At 38.8% G+C, this 18,898-nt stretch overlaps 1 protein-coding gene and 2 long non-coding RNA genes across 7 annotated transcripts in view; 1 reads left to right on the forward strand and 2 right to left on the reverse strand.

The window, feature by feature from the left end:
- Nucleotides 1-6,755, forward strand: part of PDE7B (phosphodiesterase 7B) — a 179,577-nt gene extending 172,822 nt beyond the window's left edge. For all 4 annotated transcript variants that reach the window (XM_083831910.1, XM_083831911.1, XM_083831912.1 and 1 more), the window contains 2 exons: nt 2,911-2,991; nt 5,496-6,755. In XM_083831910.1, the coding sequence (XP_083688036.1) occupies nt 2,911-2,991; nt 5,496-5,713 (299 nt within the window). In that variant the 3' untranslated portion in view covers nt 5,714-6,755. The remainder of the gene's footprint in view (nt 1-2,910; nt 2,992-5,495) is intronic.
- On the reverse strand, nt 112-18,345 carry LOC310897847. Of its 2 annotated transcripts, XR_014582637.1 has the most exons (5): nt 17,690-18,345; nt 17,497-17,575; nt 17,307-17,389; nt 3,183-3,839; nt 112-2,736 (listed from the first exon to the last, which is right to left on the reverse strand). It is a non-coding gene; the product is annotated as an uncharacterized lncRNA (long non-coding RNA). The 2 variants fall into 2 exon arrangements; XR_014582638.1 differs by lacking the exon at nt 17,307-17,389 and having other exon boundaries at nt 17,690-18,343.
- LOC310897848 lies at nt 9,703-14,290 on the reverse strand. Its single transcript, XR_014582639.1, has 2 exons — nt 11,954-14,290; nt 9,703-11,867 (listed from the first exon to the last, which is right to left on the reverse strand). It is a non-coding gene; the product is annotated as an uncharacterized lncRNA (long non-coding RNA).
- Nucleotides 18,346-18,898: the final 553 nt, after the last annotated feature.

Here is an 18,898-nt window from a genome sequence, read left to right on the forward strand (position 1 = left end):
CAGTGAGGATTTACGTGACCCAGCTGCTCTTCTAGCAGGAGGGAGGCAGAGCTGTGCCGTGCCTCAGCTCTTGAATTTTGCTGAAGAGCCCACGGCTTGGTTCCTCGCTGAGAACCCTCCAGCCGTCGTTAGCTCTTCTGAGCTGAAACTGCGCCAGGGTTACCCTGCACCAGCATCATGCCGCTACCAACTGCATTTTATCTCACTTTTCAGACTCTCACAACTCCTACAGGAGGCTCAGCCTCCGTGTTTCCCAAATATGACACACTCTTCTGCATAGAAATGCAGAGAAAGAGTTCAAATGCAGTTCCCAGCACAGTAAGCTTCCCTAACATGTTTGAAACGGCCAAAGTAGGCAAGCCAACACTCTGCTAGAACCTATTGCAAATGCTTTCAGACCCCTGCAGAGAGCTCAGTCATGCAGGGCCTTTTTTAAACACAGTAATTGCACCATTTGGCTCTATCTGCATAGGCAAGGTCATGCTGTGCTACAACACGGACAGGGTGCAGCAGAGTTTAATCACTGCTAAATTCTTTGTTTGTAGCATCCTGAGAGCCTAAGGCAAGTGGTACAAACACTGGAAGAGCACACAATGAAGTACTCAATTCACTTAAAATTCTGCAGTACTGAGTTAAGCCACATTTGGGCTGGTACCTAGTACAGTTAGTCCGGAACATTAGCGAACAAGGACAAATAGTTCAACAAGTTAATTTTTAGCCAGCGTTAGTTTAAGCTGGTGAAACGTCTTTGATGCTGTTGAAGCAACATAAGCAACTTGCAAGAGTCGGATGTATAGCCAAGGCATAATCAATATCCAACACGAAGACAGGGTCCCAGTTGTCTGAAATCTCACCGATGGGGAGTATTGAGGGACAGTCCTGTGAAAGACAGCAGTCTCAGCTCTTACAAACTTAAGCTTTTTCCCTAAGACTCAAGACACACTAGTAAAACTTCTGTAATATACCTCTGAAAGGGGACACAGGAGCATACAAGACCAGTTAGAGCTGTAACAAGGGGGAAAAGAGCAATTATGTGGGGGAACGTGCAGAAGCAATGGTATGACTGTGTGATCTTGGTAAGTGATACAGAAAACCAACAATAAATATTGTATTTAGATACCATTACCACTTAAAAACGTATTCTTGTAGATCTCTCTACCCCCTTACACATAATGCTGAGGCATGAAGGTGTTTTTTGTCACTAAGGTTGGTATTTGGAAACCATAGCTTTTATGGTCAGAATTTTAACTATAGATGAGGCAGATAATACCAAAATTAATGCATTGACTAATCTTCCTGCTGTAATGTATACAGAAGTTTGAACTTTTTTTGTATGAAATATTTCTAATGCCATTTAAATAGACTCAAACACTAATCTTCCAACTATCTGGTGCATTTACACCTATCAATAAATAAAATGTACAGATCAGGTAAATTTCAGGAAGCACCTGATCCCTACAACAGTTCCTAACACAAACCTTTCATAGAAAAATAGCTTAACCTGATCCTAAGAAATTCAAGCATTTCTGTACAGCAAAAACCTTAAAAGTGGGTATTTTGAATGGACATTTCAAAAGTCAGTTAGGAACAGAGGGAACATAATGCAACCTGATTTGTTTATATAAAGCTGGAATTGGCAAGGAACAAGTTTCAAGAAAATGGCTCATGTTTAAACAACATTCATGCTCAGTTTCTCTAGAGAGGTTGTAAAGTTGTTTGAAAGGTTTCCCCTAGCGTGAGAGTTCTCAGCAGCTAATTCATGCAGTTACTTTTCTAGCAACTTGGAACACAAGAAAAATTACCATCCTTTAAGTTCTTACCATGCTAAGAAAAATCTTGTCTTTCTCAATTAAATGGCTTGTCAAAGACAAGACATTGGTACAGTTTGAGCCATACATGCAAACCATTTGTAGCCCAGAATACTTACGTCACTGGAGTTCTCTTTTATCTGTCAAAGATTTCTTGAAGTGGGTAGAAGAGAAAAAGAGAACAAACAAACTGCACATTTGGAAACATAACAAACTCACTTTGTCTCAGCGTTGATGAATTGTTCCTTTTGATTGTTCGTGAAGCTCAAAACATTTCCCTGGTATTTCCTAAATATCTAGCTAAAACTGAAAATATTCCCCTCACATTTAAGAAGCAATTTCATGCTGCAGGGAGGAGAAAGAGAAGGCTTAAAAATGCACATAGTATATATGGGGCTATAGAAGCCAGGCAGCACTAAAGCATTTAAGTCAAAACTGTCACAGGGGACAACAGGAAAAAAAAAAAAGCTTTTAAACAAAATCAGTGGATTTGAAGCAAAATGTTTATTTTGAGGTTGAATGTAATGTTTTGTCTGATTTATGGGAACGTTTCTTCTAAACAGCACTCACAACATCCTTATTAGTAAATAAAAAGGACAAGCAGAACAGCTTAGCTTATAGGTAGCAGGTCTCTCATCCCTCCCATATGGTGGGTAGGAAAGGGTCCATACTGCCAGGCTCCATTGAGCTGGCCTTTAACAGCAATTTTCACAAGCACACAATAGCAACTCACACAACCATATTCACCAAGATGCGGATTTTTTTTTTCTAGAATATGTTTTCTGTAATTTTCTAGTAGGAAGTGAGAGAGGCTATTTTTAAAATAAAGGTCCTCGGAACACTTAAGTGCTCACATTTAAAGTTCATTCAAAACTCACCTTTCCTTAGAGATATTTTTCTTTCTATGCTTGCTTAGTTTCTCTGATGCCTAAAAAACAAAATAAAAGAGTCCAAAAATGAAGGTATTTAGACATTTAACATGGTTTTCATTGGTGCAAGATTACAACTGATTAAATCCATATAGTTGCAGTCACCGTACAAGTCTGATGTACGTATGGAGAACAGACAAGTGGCAGCAAATTATTTTCTTTTTACATTGTAGGTGACCTGGAACAAAAATTTGAACTGGAAATAAGTCCTCTTTGTAATCAGCAGACGGATACAATACCAAGCATACAAATAGGTAAGTATTAGCTTCATTCTGTTCTCTCCATGTTTATCACAGTATGGCACAAGCTCAAACAGAAACTGAAACACGATATGCGATAAAATCCATCTGTGACATAAACCCAGTGAATCAACAGCCAGGGTCAACTTCGTGAGTCCCAAACACTTGATCTAGGATTGACTTTGTGAGATGACACATGACCTTACCTCGAGGATGATCAGCCAGGTGCAAGCTTATTTCAGTGGAGCCGCTTTATTTGCGATGACGAGGGAAAGCATCCCCAGTTGAGCATACTGAGAAGCCTTCCAGTTTAAAGTAGCATCACCATTATTTTTCTGTCCAATTTCCCACAGATTCTTCATAAACACTCCATAACATAATGCTCCTGCAGTAGCAGGTTGCTGGAGAATTGTGTGCAGGAGGTGAAAAGATGACTGATTCGTTAAAAGCCTTCAGACCATATTCATTGTTCCCCTAGTAGCAGTTCTCTGGAGATTTGGGGGCAAGAAGTCAAGACAAGTTTCTCCATCTTCCCGTCTTTCTTCAACACTTTAACTTGTCCTCCACAAACCCTGTAGAGCACTGAGCAATTTTCACTTCTCCCCTCTGCTGCACATTGGCATCCCCACAGCCTCCCTGTGCAGGACAGCAGATTGATCTCAAGCAGGGAGTGTGACCCCAGGGCAGTGTTTGCAGAAAACTCTCAGCAGCCCAATGGCTAGTTTGCAGTTGTATTTCCCATAAATGTATCTGCAGTTTCACGCCATACGCACAGGATGCTAAGTGGACAGCTGTGTAACCATACAATTCTACCTGTCTCACAGCTGAACAAGTGCTGCTAAGGTGTTCATCTTCCTTTCCCCCTGCCAGGAAAACCGTGAGGCAGAAACAATGATTTAAAAGAAATTGTCTGATAATACTGGTGGGCTTTTTCTCTCACATGATTGCTTGGCAAAGCTGATTCACTGTACCAGAGAGATCAGGTTCAGCTTAACTGATGTAAAAACTTCACTGCAGCTAGGTTCACACACAACAAAACTGAAACAGGGCTCATCCACAGAAATAATTCATTTAAGAGCAGCAAAGGCAACATATACAGCAAAGTTAGCCACAGCTCACAGCTTAGAGCTACCTCAGATCACAGCTGCCCACCCCGAGCTTCCTCCAGTCCCACCTGCACTGCTCACTGCCCGCAGAGCTGCACAGCCTCTCTTCCATTCATGTTGGCAACTCAGCTGACAGTCCTGACATGGATGTCAGTGTTCTTTAAGAGGAAACCAGAAGAACCCGGCAGACCTCAGACACCAGCCATAGGGTTTGCAGCAAGCCCCAGATAACAATTTCATTTTGCGTCAGGCCTGTCCAGCCATTTCACAATTATAAACCCAACCATATAAAGCTTACAGCAGCCTGCAGACACACAAGACATGATGTGCAGATAAACCCACTACATTTTCTCTGTACCCATACAACAAGGAAACAGCCACAGAGCTGTTTTTAAAACGTTTGTGTTTTTCTGAGCTCCTTTTTGTTGGAATCAAACTGTAGTTTAAATCTTAAAAGCATTTTCATTTGTTTTCTTCTATCAGAGATTTTGTAACAGTTCACTTAAATACAAGCCACCCCTGCATACAGGAGGTGTGCTCGTACAAAAGCCAACCCAAAGTTAAAGCCACTCCCCTGCGTGTCAGAATAGACAAACCTTTCTGACGCAGAGAAGCTGTTGCACAGTCTTCCCATGTGACAGTAAAGGTCAGCGCACAAATTTCAAGCACTGTCCTTGTCTGCACTCTGCAGTACAAAAGGCATCTATGACATACAGCGTAGCATACAGAAGCCCTCGAGTTAATACACGCCCAGAAAGCTCTGGAATGGGAAGCAGAATAGCCACAGCAGCACTCGCTGCTTTTGCAGTGATGACCTCAGGTACGGTACATTACGGGGCTCAGACACCACCACAGCCCATTCTCAGCTCTTTCATGCACAGCTGTGACTAGGAAACCTGTTACCCAGTGCCTAGAACAAGTGAAGAAAATTGATAATAAAAACCAGTGTCAACTCTCCCCACCCCCCCAAGCAAGTTGTCCTAACAATACGAAGTGCAGATAACATAAGAGTCACAATGCACAACCTAAACAAAAAAGAAACCTGTCCAAACCAACCATTCAATAAAAAGATAAGAGTCATTACATAGGAAGAAAAGGGGTCATTCTAGTATGTGTGGAGAAAAATCACAACCATCACATGTGATTGTACATAGGTTACTTTCTAATTTGAAATCTCAGACTAGGATGATCTCTCTGATTTTATTTACACATACAGATAGATCCATAACTTCATTATATGCGCTGGTCAGAAGTTGCCAGTTTCAAGAGAAACTGATGGCTGCTTGAGGGTTTACTGTTACTTCTCTTCAAGGCTTTTGCTACTCGTATTGCTGTATTCTCTTGAGGCACTCTCTGGGGAAATGCCCTCAGGGAATGAATTTGTTCCTCACCTGCTGTACTTTCTTTCCCCAGGGTTCATGACGTACATTGTAGAGCCACTCTTTGAGAGGTGGGCCCAGTTTACAGGAGATACCCCCTTATCTGAAAATATGCTAAACCATCTCAGGAGGAACAAGGCCAAGTGGAGGAGTTTGCTCCATAAGCAACACAGCAGTAGTAGGAGCAATGACCACTCAGGTCAAGTGACTGGCAGCCAGGAACAGACTTTAAATGAAGAAGAGACTCCTTAGTGGCAGCTTTGCACTTTTCCTTATAGCACTGCTATCTCTGTCTTGATCACAGCAGCAAGCAAAACCCCGGGGAGCTAAGAGCCTGTTGTCAAGACCATGGAAAGGGAAGAAACGGCAAAGCAGAAGCTGTAAGGGTCCTCATGAACAAACCCACGGTTCTGCTGGGTTCCTTTCTGGATCTCCTTCATCTCCCTCTCCCCCTCTTCATTCTGCGCATGCCTGATGCCATTCGTCACTTCTGATCACGAACTGCCTGAATGCGGAGTCCCAGCCAGCAGTACTGAAGCCGGGCCAGTTACTGCTGCCATGAAGCAGGGAAGATTACTGAGAAAACAGAGGAGATAGTGGCACTCTTGGTTATATATTCATTTACCATGAGTCATACTGTGACATATGTATATAGGCCCAGAGCACCATACACTTTCCAGTCCGGCAGCTGGGCTGCACATTAAACCACCAGCATCTTCAGAACCCAGAGGACACTGGTTGAGTGAGACAGCGCTCACAGAGGGCAGAGAGAATCTGGTTATTTTAGTAATTAAAATAAAAACCTTTTTAACTTTTGTATTCTGTGCACTAAACAGATCTATAAACCTTGGACTGAAGTTACTCTCCATATACACAACTCCAGTGTAACAAGGCTCATTTTGGTAATCATTTTTATGCCACTTTGGATAAAAGACAGGCATCTTCTCATTGCAAGGAACAGTATTCCCTCGCAAATGAAAGGGAAGGTGTTGTACAGTCTAAACCTTTGAAACATGAACAGATCTATCTTTTGAGTACTGTTTCAAGTAACATGTTTATATTCATACGTGTACATTTTCTGTAAATACGAAGCGCTACTGATTCCCATGCCAAAATACTGGAGTACTGTGGGATTGCTACCTGTAAAAACATTGGCACTGTGAACAGAATACTGTTAGTTTTAATACAAGAGAAAGCATTTGTAAATATGGTATAGAGTTTATTAATATACACCATTGTTTGTGGATAAAAGCCTTAACTTTTAGCATCCTTCATTTTCTGATAGCTGCCGAAACCATACGATTATGATTCTGAACTGCCTTTCCACTATCAAAGGTGTATCAAAGGTCATTAAGGAATGAAGTCTGGCAGGATAACCTCTTGAAAACTTCAAACACATTCCATATGGGTCCGTGCTGTTAACTCATGGCACCTTGCACATTCAGTCTAGGCAAATGCTTCACAGAGCCTGAAGTTTAAGTTCAAAAAACAAACAAACAAAAACGTAAAAGCCAAAACCCCACAGCAACACCATATAATTTGACAATTCAACACAATTAACATTTATTCTAGAGTGTGGATTTCTATTAAATAGCATAGTGATCTACAAAGCACGACATTCTAGTAATTCTGGAGTCCGATTGTTTTCTCGAGTGATGTTGTAGTGTAGCTGATATTCCCCCCCACATTCCCTACTTAGATAGCCAGCATCTAAATGCATTTATATTTTTCTTTTTATTTAAAAAACAAAACAAAAAGCTTCAACTGACTGCTAGATCTGTCTCACTCACTGAAGGAAATAAAATACTTTCCAGTCAGTCTGTTAAGAAAAATCCTTTTAACTATCCTAGCTGAGGAATTCTATGAACCCTATGTTCTCTTTGTTTTTGAAAGATACATGGCCTTATCTATGTCATAACCTCAGTTCAGATATTCTTCTGTAAAGCTTTCCTTAAGCTTCAATCATGTCAATGAGATTGCATTCTTGGATACTACTGTATTGCACCAAAGCAATTGCCCTCTCTCCTCTGCCCCCAGAAAAACTAATTGTATTCAGTCAAAGTGCAATGTTGTTGTAAGCCCCCAGTACATCAAATCAGGATAACTCTTTTACAAAATATCTATCAGATCTGGCCATATAATCATGTTTGGACACAATTACTTTGGACAGGCCAACAAAGAAAGCACTTAAATAGGCACTAGAAGGTGTTTGAGAAAGATAACGCTCACTTAAAGAAGTGCAAGGGGAGATGCAGAATTTTTTTTCCATTGCAGGGAACATTGACTTTGTTAGACAAAGTTTTCATGTGCATAAGGTGACTAATATGTTTAAAGGAAAACAAAAAGCATAAGGTTTAGTAAGGGATGTTTTAATCTACTAATTTATTGGACATGTATCTTCAGAGAAAGGGACTGAAATCCAGTGAAATAGGAAGGTGGAAATCACTAACTATGAGAAAACAAAGCATCTTGAGAGTTGCTTTTCTTCTCCTCTACCATTTTGTAAGCTGTAAGTGGTAGAAAACATTCTCCTTCCTCCCTCTTCTAAACGGGACTCACATACTGGTAGTACTATAACCAACAAAGAGAGGGAGTTGTAGAATAAAAGTATTTCTAACTACAGGACATAAACCCCTTTTTAACCACCTGATGGTGGGGGTGGGAGTATCACCGCTTTACAGCTTTTTAGATATATCTTTCCTTCTGACAGATTTAGGACAATTATTAGGACATTATACAAGCAGTATAATGTGCTGCCTACAAGCACTTAAGTACCTACAAAAGAATATCATTTCCCTTGTTTTGTCTTTTTACTAAGAAACTGAAGCCATTTTCCATCTAGTTCAAAGAATTTTTAAAAATGTTCTGAGGTTTAGTTAAATAAACCTGGCGTCTAGCAGCATAAAAAGCTCTTGACAGACACGTTGTTGTGCTGTTCCTGAGGAGCTTCCAGAAAATAGGTCCAACAGGAGAGCTTAGTGCACATCAAGACCTGCTATAGTTACAGTACAACCAAGACCTTTTCTGTAATTAGAGCCTATGGGGCCCATTACAAGACTGCTCTCACCAAGTTAAAGCTTCCTAATAAACTTTGAAAAGCTGCTCTTAAAATGAACAGGGTTTTTTGTTGTTGTCGTTGGTTTGGTTGGTTGGGGTTTTGGGGGTTTGTTGGTTTTGGTTTTTGTGGGGTTTTTTGGTTTTTCTTTTGTTTGTTTGGGGGTGAGGGGTCGGGTACACCGAACATACTTGCTAGATTTCAATCACCTTGTCTAATGAAACAATGTTTGAAATAGGTTCAGGGTGCCTCCAGAAATGCTTCTGTAGTCGTAAGCCAAACCCATTACACAAGTCTGGGTCTGGACCAATTTGCCTCAGGTGCTCTAAACAGAAGTGAGCTGAAAAATTAGGCTCTGGCAGCAGAAGCCTGGCAATGAGATTCACTGGGATCTGTAAGGCAAAATGCTATCGTTTGATTCCCCATAGACGAAGCCAAACCATACCTGATATGGCCAATTCAACAGCACCAGTGCTCAGTATATGCTGTTGTGATACATGCTTGGTATTCCCTGGTTTGGAGGACATTTCGGTGCTGGGATATCTCCCCAGGATAGCAACAGAATGCTGGATGAACTGAGTGAAGAAATGTATATGCAGATATACCAAGTACATGGATGTTTGTGCTGTCAGCCCTATTAGCCATTTTACAGAAAGGCCATGTAAATTATTTCTCTTTCTTACTGGGACAGTGCAACTAAAAGATTCTGCAGTTTTAAAACAGTTAGGTTTTTCATATATGTAATGAGGGAAGCAGAAAATTAGTAAAAACCAGAGCTTAACACACTAACTAAGCCACACAAATACAATTCACTTGATTAAAACTCAGTTTCTTGAAATGCAGATTTTGTTTCATCAGAGGCAAATTCTGTGTAAATAATTATTTTTTTTGTTTTTTAAGAAAAGAGTGGTGGTAAGTGAATTTTTTATTATGGCTAAAATAATGCATATGTATGCACTTTCATTAAGTAAAGGTTTGACCTGCCTTTGCGTTTCTAAGGGTCAACATTCTGGCCACCAACCAAAACAGGAAAAAAAAGGAGTATGAAAAACGTGTACTTTTGAAAAACATAAATGAACAGAGGAATAGGTGACATTAAGTAGAGTCTATGGAGGATCTGCAGTTCTGTCTAACCTAGTATTGAACATGTCAAATTTTTTTTGTATGAAGTATTGTTTTTTGTAAAAAAAAAAAAAAAAAAAAGCAAAGACTCACACAATGATCAGTGAGAAGGCTGCTACCACAGTAAATGGAATAAGCCAGTTTTCAAACTGCATAGTTATCTCACCAGCTTTTCTAAACTCTTATTGAACTATTAGAAGTTTCCAACAAAATAAACAGAATACATATAAGCCCTTCCAAATGGACTCTCCTTGGAAAGGGGAAACACTCAAGAAGTTACTTTTTTATTTTCAGGTATCAGTCAGGATAACATACACAACTTATAGCCTTACATTCTAAGTTACTCAGCTAAGCTGTCCATAAGGTTCTCCCATTCCCCTCCCAATGCCACCACCCCCAGCTCATGGTCTACAGAGCTAATACTTAAATTCGAATTAAGATCCTGCAAATCCAAAAAAAAAAAAAAGGAAAAGAAAAAAAAAAAAGAAAGAAAGAAAAGAAAAAGAAAGAAAGAAAAGAAAAAGAAAGACATGCCAAAACACAAACAAAATAATAATAATATTAAAAACACACACACACACAAGGCAAGCTTCATGCCATGAATATTATGAATATGTATCCAAAATACTTTGATTGGTGCAAACTCTATTGTATTATTTGTTTCTATAATCCATCCAATATTTTAGGTACATAAACTTTAAGTGCAGAGCATAAGTTTGAATTGGATGTAAAATATATTCTGCTTATCTTTGAATTCAAGATTGTATATGTCATGTTTATTGTAAAGCATTTTATATATACATATTCACATATCTTGTACAACTCTATGGGCCAAACACTGGTCCCACCAACTTCACTGGGACCAAGAATCAGCCCCCATATGTGCGTATATATGCCATATGCATCATTCTGAAAGGAAGCACTAGATTGTGTGAAAATGCTGTGACTGCTATGCAGTGATGCCAAGAGACTTAACTGTACCTTTTTTAACATACTGCTGTAAGTATTCATCATGTCAAAGAATGACAACTAATAAATAAATAAACAAAAAAGAAAGTGTCCAAAGTTCTTTGGTATAACCAGTTGATTGGAAAGCATGTCCTTAATTTGCTGAAGACACTCTGGGTTGGCAAGACAGCAAAACTCCTGTTGCCATCCTCCCACTGCCTCGCCTTCCTACCAACAAAGAAATCACGTCTGTGGCACTGTTTCTGAGATTAACTTCTGTCTAAACTCACCCTTAGTTTCGCTCTAGGAATGGAGTGGAAATGGATTTACCACTAAGTCTTTCTATATCTTTCTCTTAAGCATATAGTGGAAGGATTTTCAAACCCCGGGGAAAGCATTTCCCTGTTTAAGTATTTCAATAACAGGGAGTTATCTTTTACTATTGTTTCAATCAGCATGGATTCACCAAGGGGAAATCATGCCTGACCAGCGTCATAAGCTTCTATAATGAAATCACCAGCCTGATGGATGAGGGGGTAGCCATAAACATTGTCTCCTGGACTTCAGTAAGTCTGAAGTTCCTGGACTTTCCCCCATAAGATGGAGAAGCTGCTGAAGTAGGGGCTGGATAAGCAGACAGGCAGGTGAATCCAAATTTGTCTGAACAGCCAGGCCAGGCCCAGAGTGTAGTGGTCAGTGGTACAAAGTCTAGTTGGAGGCCAGAAACGAGTACCCCAGTGATCAATATGGGGTCTAGTCCTTTTTAACATCTTCGTTAACGATCTGGACAATGTAAGAGTGCACCCTCGGTATATTCACACAAACGACACAAAACTGGGGGGAGTGACTGACTAGAGGGATGTGCGACCATCCATACAGGGACTTTGACAGTCTGGAGAGGTGGGCTGACAAGAATTTCATGAAGTTCAACAAGGAGAAGCGCAGAGTCCTGCACCTGGGGAGGAACAACCCCAGCACCAGGACATGCTGGGGGCAATCCAATTCTGCTGAAAAGGACGTGGGAGTTCTAGGAGTCACCAAGTTGCATGAGTCAACAATGAGCCCTTACTGCTAAGAGGACTGCCAGTATTCTTGGCTGTGTTAGGAAAAATAGAGGCAGCAGGCCAAGAGAGGTGATCCTTCCCCTCTACTCAGCACTGGTGAGGCCGCAGCTGGCATACTGTGTCTCGTTCTGGGCCCCCCGATACAAGAGAGACGTCGACATACTGGAAAGAGTCCCACGGAGGGCTACTAAGATACCGAGGGACTTCAGCATCTCTCCTATGTTGAGTGGGAGGAAGAGATGGATTGTTTAGTGTGGAGAAGAGGGGGCTCAGGGGGAGAATCTTATTAGTGTGTATAAATACCTGAAGGGAAGGTGCAATGAAGACAGAGCCAGGCTCTTTTCAGTGACGCCCAGCACCAGGAGAAGAGGCAGCAGGCACAAACTGAAACACAGGAGGTTCCGTATGAACACCAGGCAGCACTTCTTTACTGTGCAGGTGACAGAGCACTGGCACAGGTTGCCCAGAAGTGCTGTGGAGCCTCCCTCCTTGGAGGTATTCAGAAGCTGCCCGGGCAGTGCTGAGCACCTTGCTCTGGGTGTCCCTGCTTGAGCAAGGGGTTTGAACCAGAAGGCCTCCAGAGGGCCTTCCAGCCTCAACCATTCTTTTCACAGAATGGCTTGGATTGGAAGGGACCTTAAATATCATCTAAATCCAAGCCCCCTGCCATAGGCAGGGATGCCACCCACTAGATCAGGTTGGCCAAGGCCCCATCCAGCCTGGCTTTGACTTCTGCGATTCTCTGGTTCAGTTCCAGTATATAGTTCTCCTTAGTATAATAGGTCAGTTTTAATTTCACTTCTCATTTGTGGACCATGTTCTTTATGATACGTGCAACATGTATGAGCTTTGTGAAATTTAACTGAAAATGTTAGAAGCACTGACATTCTCCACAGTTGAATGCTTCTAAGTGAAAAATGTTATTGCTGATAGACTTTTGCCACTGCTGAGGCTCTTCTTGTTGATTTTGATACACTTCTAAAGCCAGAATTTATCTTTTACCTCACAGTCTTTAGAAACAATGCTCACAGTTTGTGCAGAGCATATGCTACAACAGAGTCAAATATAGGAGGAGGAAATATCTTTGGTTTCAGTGTTATTTAGACAGTATTTTAAATGCACTGTCTGGAAATAAAAAAAAAAAAAAAAGAGAGAGAGAAAGAAATCCTTCAGAATCATGAGAAAAAGCATTTCCATATGTCCCTGAATGCAAGCTGGATTGCAAAACAGATTCTAGAAGGAAACCCCTTGGAGATCTGTCCTATACATGGATGGAGTTGTGATGGTTTCTACAGAAGTTTTACATTGTCAGCATTGGAAAACCACTCAGAATGTTCCACAATAGATTTTAGCAGTGTTAGTTTCAATAACAGCTAAGTCAATACATCTTCCTACTGTGCATAGCCACTGTCTGTACAGATGTTGATGTTTAATGGTTCAATACAAATATAATGTAGGCTAGCATGTTGAAATGAATCACCAAACTTAACAGCAAAAGAAAAATGAATAATATGGCTAAAAATAATAATAATAATTGAACAGACAGATTGAGAGCTTCTGTTTTCCCAAATCCAAGCAAGGGAAAACAAAGTAAAAAATAAAATGTGGAAGTTGCTGCGACAAGAAAACATTTAAATTTGGCTAAGTGATTAAAGGTTAAAGGGTCCTGAACATTTACATAAACAAAAAGAAAATCCATGGATAAAAACAAGTATTACTAAAATCATAACCTTGGAGAAAATGTACTTTAAGACTTAAATCAAGCTTTGGTCTAGAGCAAAACTTTCATGACCTACTAATGCAGGTCAGGAACTGTTACAGTCCAAATTCAAAGCTTTTATTTGTATGTTCAGAGGATTCCTGTGAACTTAGTTCATGCATAAGCATGCTCATGAAAGAAAGGTAGCTCCAAAGAAAATAAAACTAGAGTTGCATCTATACATGTATTTGATACCTAGCCTTATTTCTATAACAGGACTTATCAACACCTGGAGCCAAACTCAGGGCTAGTCACTGCAGGCAATCAAAATCCAAAGAACGTAGGAAGTACTAAAACATATGGTAGATCCAGGGTCAGATTCAAGAAGGTAGATTATCTTTTCCCCAAAGACCACTATTTTCGTATCTTGCACATTTTGTATTGGATAAATATATTTCAATGCAATTTTCAGAGAGGAAAAGGCTTAGGAAGGAGTGTTTGCTTAGGAAGGAGTGCAGGAAGAGAGCCTGAATTTAATCTTTCTTTGCCACATCCTTCCTCTGTACGAGATTTAAACATACCAGTATGTAACCTTGCATTACCAATAGCCTTCATTTTCTTTCTGAGCAGTTCCACTATGTAAGCCTACATGTTTGCAGAACCTGGCCTTTCGAATATAGGATGCTTACAAAACAATCTGCCATTTTTTGCTATTATAGCTCAAAAGTCATGTTGTACATGAAATGCTAGCTAAAGATGGAATCTATTTATTTTCACTTTGGTAACATTTTGAAGCACTCTACTTCTAGACCAGAACCCTACAAGAGAAATGAACAATACTGCTATGCTGCTTCTACCACAAGTCTTCACAAAACATGCAATTTAATAACAAATTCATGTTACTTCAAAACTCAGAAGAAAAACACCACAGATCCTGTGGAGAACTAGATCTGAAAGGAAAGCATTTATTTTAATGATAAAGTAGTTAATGCCTTCAACTTTGTGGAAAAAGTGAACTGATCAGACATAAGTATGTTTAAATATATATATATATATAGACACACATTTTGCCGTTTTCTTTTGGGAAAGAGTTTGCTCCTTCACCAGTCCAACTACAGTTCTTTCTTTCTGGTACCTCAGTATCATTAATTTAAAGGGAGAACTTACATCATCACTCTTGAGTTACTTGACAGCTTAGAGTTTTGCCTGTGGGTGTTATATTGCTCTCAGGAACATCTTATATAATAATGCAGATGTCATTTTTCAGCTGGCACAGCACATCTACAAACTTAAATTTTACTGAGATCCATCAGAGTATGGATTCTTTTTAAAGGTCTGAAAATCAGCAGAGTTGCACTTTCAGAAGTAGCACAGACTCCTCCCTCTGAAACTGAAAGTACTTTTAAAATGTAAAAAATCTAAATACCTTTAATAAAAGCTGGGCTCTTTGTGAAATAAGCTATGATAAATACATTAGAAAATAAACATACTTCAGAGTTTCCTGCAAGAAGTAACGTAAAGGACTCCTAATTCAACTGAGAAAAAGGAAAGCACCATTTTCTGAGAAGTAACTCAGCCAAGAAAAATCTCTTAGAAAGTTCACCTAACAGATTCACGTACCTGAGACCTGAGCTTTTAAATGTAATAAGTCTTGATCATCTAGAACTCTGTAGAGAGTTCACTTTAAAATTAGTTTTAGGTTATAGTATAGAGAACAAGTAATGAAAAGTCACCACTTCCTATTGTGGATGTCATCCTCACTGTTGAAATGAACTCTCACTTAAATTATTTTAGCTTTCACTTCCTGCTACTGGTTACTGTTATGTTTCTCTCTGTCAGAAAAAGAGTTTTTTAGTACCTTTTTTATTATTATTTCTCTTCATGCATTCACAGCCGTATCGGGTCACTGTAAACAGAAACAGACTTTGTGTTTCTGAAAAATACCAGGCACAAACTATAAATTCGCACAACTTGAACAGAACTCCTTTATCGCTTTCCATCCAGCTGTACTAGAACATACTCTGTTTCTGAGGACCTAATTTACTACAGTATTATCATTTGCCATCACTCCCATCTTCACTGTTTCTCAAAATGTATATTTTTTTTTTTATTATCCACAAATTCATTACTAAATGTATGTAATCTCATTAACCTAGAAGAATTCCCTATAACCTTAGTGGAAACACTTCCTTACTTAATATTATCTGGCATTTAATCAGTTCTACATCTATTTAACATGTATTTTATGGATAATATGAATGCTATATTTTAATTAACAATACACATTATATTACAGCTATTTTTTGTCAAACATAATTTAAAATATCTATTTTCTAACAAAGATACATGAGATTAATCCAGTAATTACCTAGACATTTCCAAAGCTGCAATAGGATCCCACCACACATATTCAATCTTTTTGCCTAGAACTAGACACATGCTAATTGATTTAAAGTTACCTGGTTTACTCTACTTAAAAAGAAAATTTAGATACCACAATAGTTTTCCAAGGTTTATGCAAAATGAACGTACAAGGCCACAGACCTTCTTCAGCCAGCTTCTTTAGAAATTTCAGATTCACATTGGTTAAGCACCCACCGTTTAAAGTTCGTTTGTCTTTTTATTTCTCTCCTAGCCATCAAGGTTTAACTTATTCCTCCATTAGAGAAGAATTACTTAAATAGTGACTGTTTTTTTAAAGTAAATACTTTTTTTTCTTCCTAGAATCTATGGAATTTGTGAGACTTTAGTTCTTGTTTAATCAACTGATCAGCAATAATTTCCAAATTAAAGCACAAGTGGCCATTAGCACACGTGATGTTCATGACCCTCAACTCACATCAGGTCAGCTCTTCACAATTATTGTGCTCAGTCAAGGTTTGACCACATATCACTGGTCTTGATTGTAAGGGAGATCTGTATGCTAGAGAATAAGGACTCGGTCCTATGATCAAAATGCAACCTCCTTCCTCCATAGCTCTTATTATGCTAGAAGGAGGACTACGGGAAAGAAAGAGATAGCAGATTTGTACAGCTGTGTAGAAGTAGAGCAAGTTTCTGTGGGTTCCCCAGGCAACTACTAGCTTAGGGTACTGTTAACAGGCTATTCTCCTAGCAACAGCTCTAGTAGCTCACAAAGCGCGTAACGGGATCTCCCTAATTCTTTTTGCTTCGCTTACCAGATGTTAATATTCCTTTATTTGTGACCTCAAAATTCTAATTCAGCATTGAAAAAAACATAATACTGACAAATTAGGTTATAGAGCAGACTATTTTGTAGAGATCAGTTTCATTAGCAGCCTCTTTGTTCTAACATACAAAACACAAAGTATACTCTTCACATCTTTAAAAAGTCTATGCCATTACTGAGAAATAACTAAAGGACTGAAGACCTACTAGAAGTTTTGGAGAAAAAAAATAGACCCTTGTAGAACCACAACAAGCAAAACCTTATTATAACCTGTATAAACACAGACAGGGAATACAAGAGGAATAGAAGCAAACACAACCAGTCCAAAAACATTTGAATGGTCAAAAGGGCAGATAAGGAACAGGAGCTGCTGATAATGCCCACATTTCACCTGAGTCAAATCAAAGTAAAACTTCAAACTAGATATTTTTATTATTACAAAACACACTGACTTTCAGATCACTTTCTCACTATACATGCTGGTACGGTAACTCCTAACTTAACAAAATTAAAAACAAGAACATTGAGTTTGACCTTTATTCAGAAACACTTCCTCACAAGCAAAGAGCATAACAAAAACAGCCTGGTTTATCAAGTCTGCCTCGGTAGATGGCAGTCAAATATGGCATACAATTCAAGCAATATAATTATTAGAAAAAGGGTAATGGAAGAAAGACAACTAAAATACCATCCAGACAAAATAAGTAACAAACAACGGAATGCACATGCAGAATAACAGCAATCTGAAAGACAAAGAAAAAACTCACCGGTAGTAGCACAGACAACCAACCTCAATGACAAATACTGTGGTTTTGTAACTTTTAAAGGATATTTCTACAGTTCTCACTACCTTAAAAAAAAAAAAGGAACAAATACAGTCTGTATACTGTAAGATCACAGCACATCAAACAACTGCAAGGCAACAACACAATGTGAAGAAACTAAAACTAAGCTTACTTTGTATTTCTCTGTACTCCTTTTTACCAGCAGCTGTTGCTCAGTGGCTTGCTCTGCATTACAGCAGGTGGCTCTAATTCTGAAACATAAGGCAGAAACAGATACCTTCACTTAAATGTTGCAGCCAAGCTAAAAGCTGTATTTTATTTCTAGATTATGTTCTACAAATTCAGCAAAATATCATAAAACTAACTTCAGGAAGATGAAATCTTTCTGTTTTCAGCTTAGTCTCTTGCAGCAGACCAATGGACCATATCCCAAGTTCTTCATAGTTCAAGGTGATATAGGATAGGTAAACTTATTTAAACCGGAGACAAATGCTGTGTTAAGTTTCACTGCAGCAACTCTAATGAGATCAATAGTGATGCAGAAGCATTAGCGAAGGTTGAACTTTGACCAATACTGCAAACTTACTCTTACTTAGTCTTAAGATTGCACCTGAATTCATTCAAATCATTATTTACACATGAAGAGCAAAGGGTGTGCATACTGATAGGAGCAGAGTACAATCTTTCATCTGAAAGAAAAATGTAATTCTTTTATGCCAGATGGTCTCTTTGATATTGAATCAGAAAGTAGCAACATATTTTCTCTAGTAGAATCTAAAAGTTATTCATAAAAATCCATTCAATTCAGAGGCAATTGTCATTATTTATGTACTACATCACAGACAGAAATTTTCTCCGAGTCTTTTTAACATGGGATATGAAAGGATATTTCTTCAGGAAAAGCTTTCTGCTAGACAAAGCTCTTTAATTCACCACATAAAATCTTCTGTCTTTTCTAGATGTTAAACACTGAGGAAAATGAAGTAGCAGATTTTGTGCATAAGAAGAAATTAGCCTGATGTTGACTTTTTATTAATCCAAGTACAATAAATATAGTTCATTGTAACACTAGTAAGTTAGAAACATGTGCCTCTACGATCTAGTGAGAATTGCTAAAAGATGAAAATATAAAGGGATTAAATTTTGCTGTTAGACCTATCACTGACAAAGTAAAATTACTTTTAAATTTAAGAATTACAGCACAGATCTGGTAAAACACTGCTCTCTTGTGGTTCAGTACATACAGTTCAGCCACAGAATATATGAAAGATTTTCATCAAATATTTTCAGAAACTTCAAAGTTGTTTTATTCTAAGGTGTTTTTTGCTGGTAAGGGAGTTTACTGCAGCCAGTTCCAACTCCACCCCTGCACACCATGTTGCCTAAAAAGGGCAATTCAGGCTCCTGCTTTTGATTCTCTGACCCATGGAAATTAAATACTTCTATTAGTCTTAAACAAGAGGTTTGAGTATTTCTATTCCAATAACAATAAAAATGGAAGTCTGAACACTTCTGCTCACACATATAAATAACCTACTTTTAGAGCTTTCTTCAGCCTTTCAGGCAAACAACCT

Source organism: Anser anser (genome assembly GCF_964211835.1).
Source record: "Anser anser genome assembly, chromosome: 3".
In the NCBI taxonomy this organism is placed as follows: Eukaryota; Metazoa; Chordata; class Aves; order Anseriformes; family Anatidae; genus Anser; species Anser anser.